Source organism: Oncorhynchus nerka, linkage group LG11, assembly GCF_034236695.1.
Source record: "Oncorhynchus nerka isolate Pitt River linkage group LG11, Oner_Uvic_2.0, whole genome shotgun sequence".
Lineage (NCBI taxonomy): Eukaryota > Metazoa > Chordata > Actinopteri > Salmoniformes > Salmonidae > Oncorhynchus > Oncorhynchus nerka.
Window position 1 is genome coordinate 72,374,361 of NC_088406.1, and position 12,393 is coordinate 72,386,753.

General features: G+C 43.8%; 1 protein-coding gene across 1 annotated transcript in view; it reads left to right on the top strand.

Moving 5' to 3' along the window:
* Positions 1-6,804, top strand: part of LOC115118633 (hedgehog-interacting protein-like) — a 50,832-nt gene extending 44,028 nt beyond the window's left edge. The window contains exons 12-13 of the mRNA XM_065024912.1: positions 3,178-3,326; positions 3,506-6,804. Coding sequence (XP_064880984.1) covers positions 3,178-3,326; positions 3,506-3,702 — 346 coding nt within the window. The 3' untranslated portion in view covers positions 3,703-6,804. The remainder of the gene's footprint in view (positions 1-3,177; positions 3,327-3,505) is intronic.
* The last annotated feature ends 5,589 nt before the right edge of the window (positions 6,805-12,393 follow it).

Consider the following 12,393-nt stretch of genomic DNA (forward strand, 5'->3'; position numbering starts at 1 on the left):
CACTGGGCCGTTTGATTTAGCCATTGTTGGGAGGCACAATGTACACCACTCCAGGGCTTTTTTCTCACATACACCTCATGCCAATCAAGCAAGCCCCAGCACATAGCCCCAACACATTCCTTCCCAAAACCCTCCCCACCAACTCCCAGGCTACCAGCCACCCATTACTATCAAAGCTTTAAGTGAAATAAATCTGATAGTCGTTAGAGTATCCCTCACTAATAGCATCCCCTATATCAATCAGCTGTATGATTTGATCTGGGGTGACTTTTGAGGCGGTGAGATATTATAAAGAGGGCTGTGTTGTGAGTAAGAGGGAGCTGATCAGGGATCAGGCTCAGCATATGGTCCCTGGCTGATGTCTCCTGTTCTGGAACAAAGGGGGGCAGCTGAGCCAAGCAGAGCTCCATACATCCCTCCACCCCACAACCACCCCGCCTCCCTCCTCCATTCAGCCACTAGGACTACACTTTGAAAAAAAGAAGCTATCTAGAACCTAAGAGTGTTGGGAACCAGCCAATGATGTATACAAACCCTAGATGGCTGATGATATGTATTGGCCATTGAGAGGTTTTTGAAGCCACCGGTCGACCATATTGGCACTTCCCCCAGTAGGAGCAGTCCTCCATAGGAATTAATGGAATTCTACAGTATTTCAATTAAATGTTTTAATGACAAAATGACATGTATTGAAGTATTTTTTTGTTGTAGCGGGGACATTAACATTAGTAATAAAAATATATATATACTTTAAGGAAAATGTTTTTATATATTTTTTAATTTTTTATTTTTATGTTTAGCTCACAAAATATAATTTAAGATTATGCATTAAGTTGTCTGTAATAGAATGAATGTGGCAAAAAACGAATGTAGACATGAATAAATTGCATTTCTAAAGCTTCCCCCCCAAAAAACAACGTGACGGAGTGCCAAGATGGAGGCTCAGGGGGCTTCAAAACAGCACCCCCTATCAGTCATCTAGTGTATATATAAATCACTGGGACCAGCCTGGCCCAGCCCCGTGGACACTCAAACTAATAAGCGGCCCTCCTTTAATTTATCAGTCTTCATCAGCCTGTGTTTTATGCAAGTGTCCTCGCCGAGTTTATACATTCCCACAGTGCCTGTTGACCCAGCTGCCTTTGTCAAGTGGCGCTCAGGCAGGTGTTGTTTTCACCCGGGACCATGGCCACCCATGGTACTAATACAAACTGATGAGGGGCAATAGCCGTGGCTGACCCCTGCCCGCCTGACACTATTAACAGTGTTGTACCCCAATCCTCCAGGGACTAGCTGTCCCCCTTTTCTCTCTCTCTCACCCTGGTCTCTTTCTCCCAACTCCATCACTCTCCCACCCTCTCTCTTTCTGTCCCTCCTTCTCTCTGTTTTAACTACGTGCAGCCTGTCACAACAAAGGCCCAGAGTGTGGATGAGAAAAGGCACAGGGTTGGGTGGGTTCTGAGGGGAGCGGAGCATGGGAATCGCCCCCCCCCCTCCACCCCCCTAGAGACCCCCTCTAGGCTCTGGTACTGCCCCGGGACTGCCATCAGTCAATGTGGCTGTCAGAACAACACTCTCCCAGCCACGGTGTCCAACACCCTTCTCACATACCCCCAGAACCCTGACCAGGACCCCCTAACTCACACACAACACAGACCAGGAGCCCCTCCTTTGAGCACTAACCAACCACAGTCAGTAAGTCAGTTCATTCACAACCAGACCCCAATATCACATTCAGTTGTGGCTCCTGTCTGTCCATTGGTCATTAGATCTCTATAGCATTATTTCTCTATAGCATTATCTCTCTACAGCATTAGAGCTCTCCCCAGCATTATCTCTCTACAGCATTAGAGCTCTCCCCAGCATTATCTCTCCCCAGCATTAGAGCTCTCCCCAGCATTATCTATCTACAGCATTAGAGCTCTCCCCAGTGTTATCTCTCTACAGCATTAGCTGTCTCCCGAGCATTATCTATCTACAGCATTATCTCGCTACAGCCTTATATTATGTCCAGGATTATCTCGCTATAGCATTAGATGTCTCTACAGCATTATCTCTACAGCATTCTCTCTCAGCGTTATTTATCTACAGCATTAGGTCTCTACAGCGCCCAGAGAGTCCAGCAGGCAGAGAGTCCAGCAGGCAGAGTGCACTGGCCACTCCACAGCACTCCCACCAGGCTTTCTGTTTTCCATACCACTACCTGTGTGTGTGTGTGTGTGTGTGTGTGTGTGTGTGTGTGTGTGTGTGTGTGTGTGTGAGTGCCTGATGGATATGTCAATACACTGCCTGGCTGAGGCTTGTCTTGCCTCATTCGTCGATGCTGTTTGGCCCAACCACACACACAGGAACACACACAAGCTAACAGGCAATTCACATTTGAATTCCATCACGTAGAACGCTGCTATATTATTTCCAGGTTTTTGAGCCCGGGCCGGAGCGTGATATGAAGTGATCATACTCTAAGCCTCCTTTGGGCCAGTGCGTGTGTTCAATGTTTGTCTTGTTATGAGATGATCACAATATGTCTGTTTAGTATGCTGCCTGTTGGCAGTGTGGTTGGATATGTTTGCGGGTGTGTGCTACATCTGTGTGTGTGTGGGGTGTTTATGAGTCTCCTGTCATGCTGAATTGCAGCAGCGAATGCCTATTCCCGGTGGCCTGTTCCCGGTGGCCTAGACACACACACACACATACACACACACATGTCCTCAGTGGAAATAAATCCCTGGTCCAGTCATTCAGTCAGTCCACCATTCCCCCAGCCTCCCAACCTCTGATGCTCCAAATGAATTGTTATACTCAAAAACTCATTAACAACATTCCAGAAGCAGAATATTCCAGAAAGAACCCTGTCACACACAGAGTCTCTCCGTACTCAAACATTCATTCTCCCCATGACCCCTTTCCATCACATCAATGTTCTGTAAAGGCACATTCTGGTGGGGCCGTTTCCTCTTCCCTGTTGTGCATGGTTAAGTGTTCTGCTGCTATGGCACCACTGCTGCTGCCTCTATTGTGTGTGTGTGTGTGTGTGTGTGTGTGTGTGTGTGTGTGTGTGTGTGTGAGAATATGGTGTGTGAAAGAAAGGCCACATATCCGTATGTAATTTCTCAGAACAGTGTGCATGAGCCTTTAGAGTGTGTGACCGTTGCCCTCCCTGTGTGGCCCCTGCAGGCCCACGGTCCCTAAGGAGTGTCAGAGACAGGTGGAGGCCCCGGAGCTGCTGGGAACGGCCTGCTCACGGCAGTGTAAGAACGGACACTGCACCCCCACCGGGAAGTGTTGCTGCAGCACCGGCTGGGAGGGACCCTTCTGCAGAGTGGGTGAGTCAGAGAAAAGTGCTGTTTGAAGTGTTCAACCATAACCTAGAATATTAGTAGAACATTACATAATAACCCTCTGCAGAGTAGCTGAGACCTACTGTATAACAAGAGTTACACAATAGTATGAAGAATTCCTCTCTCTCTCTCTCTCTCTCTCTCTCTCTCTCTCTCTCTCACAGCTAAATGCGAGCCGGCCTGTCGTAACGGAGGCGTGTGTGTTGAGCCCCACAGCTGCTTGTGTAAGAGCGGCTACTCGGGCGCCCAGTGTGAGAAGGGCGAGCGGGGCATGCCTAGCGACCAGGAGAACGACGGCATCCTGGACCACATCATAGACATGACCTCGTACCTGCTGAACCTCACTAGCTACATGGTATAGGGGCATGGGGAGGGGGTCCACTCCCACCGCAACCCCCTCCGGGCCCCCTCACTCAACCACCGGAGAAGCCCAAGCAGAGCCTCCCTCCTCCGTGATTCACCTCTGAGACACACCCCCCTGTCTGAACGTACCCTGTCCCCGTCAACACCCAGACTCTGGTCATCTTCCTGCCCATAAGCTCCGGTAGGCTACGTACACCAGGCATCCAGGCCAAGCATCCCTCCAGAGACCATCACACAGACAGACACAGCAACGTGATGGTTGAATGCATGGCAATCGTCGTCTAATGGTTGGACCTCCACCGTGGCTACATAAGCTCTTTTATACTCTTCTTCTCCAGGAGAAAGTTATTCTCTCTCTCCCACTCTGGAACCTCCATGCAGATGACTTGATATTAGCACTGCACCCCTGCTGAGAACAGAGGGAGACCCCCTCGCGTTCTCTCCACACAACAACAAAAAAACTGCGGCCATTTTGACTGAAGCCTTACAGAGAGCGAAGGGGAGTCGGCTGAGCTGAAACACGGCGAGGCGGGCGGAGGCGTGGTGACTTAAGTTATCCCCCAGGACTGGAGAGTGGACAGCCCAATACTGGGGGTTAGCTTTGGGTCTGCCTTCACCAACACAACACAGTCTATATACAGCCTTTAAATGAACATGCCAATCTCTTCAGCATCAGCAATGCAATAATACTGACACTGACTGAAGAGTTTCTGATAATCTTACTGTACCGTGTATAGAGCCCCATACAGAGACCTGTACTATCTTGTCTAAAGGCGCTAATATGAACGGCCAATAGACCAATGTCACAGTAATAATAATGATTATTGTTATTTTGACCCACTGTTTTCTCCGGGTGATGTTTTGTGGGCACATCTTCATAGAAAAAGCTACGTTTTGATACTTCATGATACAGCGGTATAGATTTGTTGTTCATCGCTCACTTGACATGCTGCCAATGTACAGAATGGATCCATAGCTGAAGAATGAGTGTCTTTGGACTCAACAGGTATCGATAGAGTTTATATGGGTGTGTCCCAAATGGCACCCTATTCCCCGTAGAGTGCACTACTTTTGACCAGAGCCCTATGGGCCCACGTCAAAAATAGTGAGCATCATACGGAACAAGGGTGCCATTAGGGACAGAGTCTATGACATTGTTAGGATAGAGCTCATAGCTTTGCACTCCCAATGTCAACGCCAGTTTGATACATTTGAAATGGAGTCATCAACTCCACGCACTGTAATGTAATGTTTTTTTGTGTTTCACAATCAAGGGCAGGCGATTATGTTGGGACTATAGTACGGTGTCATACAGCAGTGACGTTGTCACACACTAACCCAGTGGCACGCAGCAGGTCAAATCTCACTCTTAATCTCTCACACTGAACACACACACACACACTAACCCAGTGGCACGCAGCAGGTCAAATCTCACTCTTAATCTCTCACACTGAACACACACGCACACACTAACACAGTGGCACGCAGCAGGTCAAATCTCTCACACTGAACACACACACACACACTAACCCAGTGGCACGCAGCAGGTCAAATCTCACTCTTAATCTCTCACACTGAACACACACGCACACACTAACACAGTGGCACGCAGCAGGTCAAATCTCTCTCACACACACACACACACACACACACACACACACACACACACACACACACTCGTTACACAACTTCAGTGGTAGTTCTACAGGGACAGAAGCTGATGTATATTTCATACATAAAGAGCTGAACTAAGTACTACTTAGCCTTGCTAAATAATATAGCGTTACTATTGTTTCAATAGAGGAGGGTTTATTTTTTTAACTGTGATAATGTATGGGAGAGGACGGTGTTTGTAGAAAGTGGTTTTGCATTAAGCTTAAAAAAATCATGTTTTCTTTTTCTTTTTTTTGTCTTATTTTTGCTAACACACAAACACAATGTATGCAGTGTTTTTCCACTGTATAAAAACACACAGTGACACATGCAGTACAGATCAGCACCGTGTGTTAAAGGCCACGCGTGTCTACACCTGAATGGGAGCAACCGACCACTGAGACACAACACAAGGCTCTCTCTGTGTTTCCTTCCCGTAGTGCCTCTGTCTGTGGCGCTCAACTGCAGAATAACGGTCGCTGTTTGGTCTTTGTTTTAGGCCAACAACTTATTGGAGCCTGTTCCCAGTCGGATGAGAAGAGTTCCTCCAGGTAGATCAGATGAAAGGTGGTTTCACACCAGACGCTCTACTCTACCTACTGTGAGAAGTTCAGATAAGACAGATGGAATGATAAAATGTGTCAAGTATGAACCCAGACTTCTTTGATCCACTTTGTGGTGAACTGTGATCCCTTAACAAATGAACAGCCTAAAGAAGACGTTGCTCATCTGAAAGCCAGGGATCTAAACCGTCTTCAGGGAGCCAAACGACAATTAAAAAAAGACTAATTATGTTGGAGCCCATCGATGTGTTGACTTTCTTCAGAAGACTGTATAAAACACATCGCGTAACGCCACGAATCTACAGGTTGATCAGGATTGGTTCATTTGATATAGTGCCATTGCAAATTCCTTGATACCGTATTAATTTTGAGTCTCCTGACAGTAGTTCAGCAAAGATCAAAGCACCTTCTAACATCTTGTGCCAATCTGCCCCCCACACAATTGGAATGTCTTTATTTCTATGATCATATTTTGTTTTGAGTTCTCGTTCTAAGCATGGTTAGAAGTGTTCTCTCTCTCTCTCTCTCTGTTTTTCTCCTCTGTATCTTCAATGACAGCAGTTGTTGAACCTGTGTCTCGCCAGTGTTCTCTCTGGTCTATAATGTGTCAAATGGAACTCATGCTGTAAAGTCCATACTATCATTTTAGCACTTAATGTGAAACTTACATTTTAGCTGCTGAGACGGCGTGGTGTGAATAAAATAGAGTAACCGTTTTCATTATTTAAGTAGTTACGCAAACAAAGTTATTTAAGTTCTCTACAATTGTTTTTGCCGCTGTATGTGAGGATTTTGATTTTGATCATGTATTGTAAATAAAACCTAGGGCTATCTTTGTTTCTTTTCAGAAATATCTATATGTCTATTAAAGTTTATAGCATGTCTGAAAACCTCGTCACAGTGTCTGTTTGATGATGACGTTTAGGATGACGTGAATGACAACCCGTAGAAAATAGTCATAGAATCTATTCATTCTATTTCTATGTGACTAACAATCCTTGATTCAGCAGGAAAGGAAATGATAGGTTGTTGCAGGATGATTACAAATGGAGACAGATTGAGGCCTTCTGCCAGGGTGTGGAACAGTGACCTCACCTTAAATGTATCCTCGTAATGTTAGATCTGAGCACGCAGAGGTTGTCTACAGGAGTTAGTCTATTTGGCCTTACATTTCTGAGATTGACATGTCAAGCCGGACAGTCTTTTACTGTTCTATAAGTGTAAATCAATAGCATAACATCCTTCCACTATTAGTATTAACAGTATAAGCAAGTGATGGTTGCTTAGTAAAATAACACTATCCATTGACATAGGTTGCCCCCTGTCTGTCTGTCTGTCTGTCTGTCTGTCTGTCTGTCTGTCTGTCTGTCTGTCTGTTGTGCCCAGTGCTGGGAAGTGCTTAATTTCATGTACGTCACTGAGCATTTCACTATTATTCTACACCTGTTGTTTACGAAGCATGTGGCAAATAAAATTGGATTTGACTCACCACATTTCCACCGTCACAGAAGGTTCTTTCTCTAGCTAGGTGACGTGTGCAGAGGGATGTTGAGAAAATGTTTGGGGAAAGCCAGCCCAAGGGCCAATGTGGATCATCGGCCAAAGTGTTCCCTAAAGTTTACTTGAATGGAAAAGTCTGTTAAGCAAAGCTACTGTTCAGAGAGGGAGGGAGAAAGAGAGAGAAGCCCCGTTTAAATCAAATCAAATTGTATTTGTCACATGCTTTGTGAACAACAGGTGTTGACTAAGAGCTTACTTACGGGGCTTTTACTTCCGGGTCTTCTATAAACTGTCTCCTCTCCTTCATCTACACGGATTAAAGTGGATTTAACAAGTGACATCAAAAAGGGATCATAGCTTTCACCGGTAAGTAAGCATGGGACAAATACAATTTGATTTGATTTGATTCACCTGGTCAGTCTATGTCATGGAAAGATCAATGTGTTCTTGTACACGGGGCACCAATACCGAGTCAATATGCAGTGGTATGAGGTAATTGGGGTAGATATGTACATATAATGTAGGTAGGGAAGTTACTAGGCAACAGGATAGACAGTAAACAGTAACAGCAGCATATGTGAGTCAAAAGAGTTGGTACAAAAAGGGTCAATGCAGATAGTCCAGATAGCTATTGATTACTATTTAACAGTCTTATGGCTTGGGGATAGAAGCTGTTCAGGTTCCTGTTGGTTCCAGACTTGGTGCATCGGTGCCGCTTGATTGAGCCCACATTTTTAGACAGGTGTAAACTATCGAGACATGTGATCAGATCTTCCAGCCCACCTCCGGAGGAACTCAAGCACGCGTTGCATAGCTGGATCTGGACAGGGAAACTGGCTATTATCCCTCCCTCTAAAATCATTGACAGGTGGCACCATTGACTGTCATTAATATGTGAATTAAAATAAATAAATATATATTTGTTCGAAATAATATCTGTCAAATCATTTGCATACAGGGAAGGACCAGGAAAATATGGTCACAATACGGACAAAGCAGACCGATAAGAGTCACAATTAAAAAAATGTGGACAAGATCAGGACACAGAACGCCTGTTAGCTCCAGGTATAAACGAGACTAGAGAGAGAGACATATGTCCCTGATATAGACTTGATAGACAAGAGCACTAGAAGATATTTAGTGAGTGTCATTGGAAGACTTGCATACAATGGCTATGAAGTTCACTACTACTTTCCCAGGATTTCCTTTTCAAAGAAAGAGTTTTTATGATGAGAATGTTGATGATGTTACAAATGATCCTGTAGTTATAGAACTACAGGACTACATAGGAGAACCCTTTGAAGAACCCCTTTTGGATCCAGGTAGAACCCTTTTTGGTTCCAGATAGAACTCTTTGGGGTTCAATGTAGAACCCTCTGTAGAAAGGGTTCTACATGGAACCAAAAGGGATTCTTCAAAGGGTTCTCCTATGGGGACAGCCGGAGAACCCTTTTTGGTTCTAAAGCAGCTTGTTTAATAAGTGTGCAGGTTTAAAGCATACATGTCATTAAAGCACCTTAATAAAATGTCACAGACTAAATGCATTGAGCATGAAGCTCAGACCTAAACTCTTAATTTCACCTCTCCCTACACATGCACACACACACACACACTCACAAATACATACACACAAATACATACACACAAACACATACACACAAACACATACACACAAACACATACACACACACTCACAAATACACACTCACAAATACATACACACAAATACATACACACAAACACATACACACAAACACATACACACACACTCACAAATACACACACACTCACAAATACATACACACAAACACATACACACATACACACACACTCACAAATGCATACACACAAACACAAACACATACACACACACACTCAAAAATTCATACACACAAACACATACACACATACACACACACTCACAAATTCATACACACAAACACATACACACATACACACACACTCACAAATTCATACACACAAACACATACACACAAACACATACAAACAAACACATACACACAAACACATACACATACACACAAACACACTGAAGCAACAGCCATCACTGATGGCGTTATTAATTTCCTTCTGGAAATATCAATCAAGCTCCCTGGTTGTAACGATAGTGGAGGTGGACCACCCACCTCACCACACAGGCCTCTCAGGCAGCTCCCTCCGTATTCAGAGTAATGCAATACTAAGTTGTCTGTGCACTGTTTAGAGCCAATCAAAATTGTGCAAAGTGGAACTGGGCAATTGTGCTCCAAGGTCCATGCAACTAGCAGGCAGCGTATATTTTAGTTTATACACTATCTGTGGCATGAATCATGACTTTTCATTTGGAATAGTTTTCTTTTCCCCCTCCCATAGGGCCCTGGCCGGCATATCTGTCATAAACAGTGTAACCCAGCACTTTGAATAAACATGAGGAGTCTGTATGCTAAATATTTGTAGGACCAAGATGGCTAGAAGTGCATGTTATAATACTGTATACATGAGCTGAAGAGGTAGTCCAACCAAATACTATGGGAGGACAGACAGACAGACAGAGGGAGACAGAGAGACAGAGAGAGGGAGACAGAGAGACAGAGAGACAGAGAGACAGACAGACAGACAGACAGACAGACAGACAGACAGACAGACAGACAGACAGAATGACAAAACATTTGACTCTTTGTGATTTGAACGGGAAAGAATACATTTAATCCTTTTCCCCAGAAACATTTTATTTCAGTGAGTATAACTTTTATAGAACTGCAATACTTCTCCGAACAAATGTCAATCTTTGGTTTCAAAATGTTGCTTTTCAAAAATCGGACCACAGCCTGTCATTATCGTATTGGTAGTATAGGGGACTGAAATGGTCTATTTATCCTAAATAGTGCACTACTCTTGTCCAAACCACACAGGGCTACCTCATAAGGTCCTGGTCTAAATAGTGCACTACAGTGAGCTCCAAATGTATTTGGACAGTGACACATTTTGTTGTTGTTTTTGCTCTGTAGTCCAGCACAGCACTTTGGATTTGAAGTAATACAACGACCGTGAGGTTAAAGGTCAGACTGTCAGCTTTAATTGGAGGGGAATTTCATCCATATCGGGTGAAACGTTTAGAAATTACAGCACTTTATATAGTCCCCCTATTTTAGGGGACCGAAAGTATTGGGACAAATTCACACGTACGTGTAGTAAAGTAGTAAAAGGTTAAGTATTTGTTCCCATATTCCTAGCACACAATCACTACATGAAGCTTGTGACTCTACACGTTTGTTGGATGTATTTGATGTTTGTTTTGGTTGTGTTTCGGATTATATTGTGCCCAGTAGAATTTAATGGTATATCATTTTTGAGATTATTATTATGAAAATAAAATAAATTCACCTTTATTTAACCAGGTAGGCTAGTTGAGAACAAGTTCTCATTTGCAACTGCGACCTGGCCAAGATAAAGCATAGCAGTGTGAACAGACAACAACACAGAGTTACACATGGAGTAAACAATAAACAATAAACAAGTCAATAACAGTAGAAAAAAGAAGAATCTATATACATTGTGTGCAAGAGGCATGAGGAGGTAGGCAAAAGAGGTGTGCAAAAGAGCAGAAAAGTAAATCAAATAAAAACAGTACGGGGATGAGGTAGGTGAATTGGGTGGGCTACATACCGATGGACTATGTACAGCTGCAGCGATCGGTTAGCTGATCAGACAGCAGATGTTTAAAGGGAGATAAAAGTCTCCAACTTCAGAGATTTTAGCATGGAGTCACTTTCATTGTAAATAAGAATAGAATGTGCTATTTGTGCGTCTGTAACCTCATTCATCATTATTCACAATTCATTCAGGATGATCAGTAATCATAGTAGCATCCACATTCATGTAGAAGTGTTTAGAAACATAGTATATTCTTATTTACAATAAAAAGGACTTCAAAATGACACAATACATTATCACTCATTATTATTTAAAGCTGGCAGTCTGCACTTTAACCTCAGTCATTGTTTAATTTCAAATCCAAAGTTCTGGGGTAGAGTCGAAACAACAACAAATGTGTCACCGTCCCAATATTTTTGGAGTGCACTGTACATGGGAAAAGGGGTGTGAGTTCAGATGACTACTGATGTTTCTCCATATATCACATAGTAGTTCTGCAGCGCTGCAACAGATGGCTAGTAATACAGTCTAGCCGTGGACATAACGGCTGAGGCCACTAAGGTCTGTCAATGACCATTTCTTGGAAGGGAGGGTACCGCAAACAAATGGTCATTATGGCATCGGCTCCAGCCTGACTTGACATCTAAACAGACTCCTTCAGGATGAATCACGGTTTCCATAGTAATCTAATCGTACATACAGTTCCATTTTACAATACCGCAACAACTGGAGACTGAAGGGTCCACCGTGGCAGAAATGCTGTAGGCTCTCAGTACTAAAACAACACATTTTACTGCACCTATCTGGAGTACGTGACATAGAAACACACATTTAATCAGTGCTTGTGTCATATGTAATGAAGCGTTTATGTCATGCTATGGAGAGGTCATAACATAACCGCATGAGAAAGATGATTTATCAAGTTGGGTGGATTTACGGACATTATCTACATTGCTCTCATGTTTCCAGTATTCCTATTGCTCTATTGGCTGATTTAAAACAACACGGCCCACACCGCTTTGTAACAATATTGATTTATGTGCGAGAGCTGGATTTGGCCTGTATAAACATCGATGGTGGTTTCCGTGTGTGTCAATCCCCTGGTTGTGTATCTGGTTTTGTCACACCCCTAAGTGCGTAGTGTATTCTATTACTTCATGTGTTTACATGGCTGACTCAGGGAGTACTACTGGTGTAATGCGTGACCCACCCAGGCAGCTGAACTCTCATATTCCCCGGACCGAGCCACTGACTGATGAAGACATGCTTTCCACCAAATGTGCACCTTTCTTTTACCCCCCTCCCCTAAACATTCATCA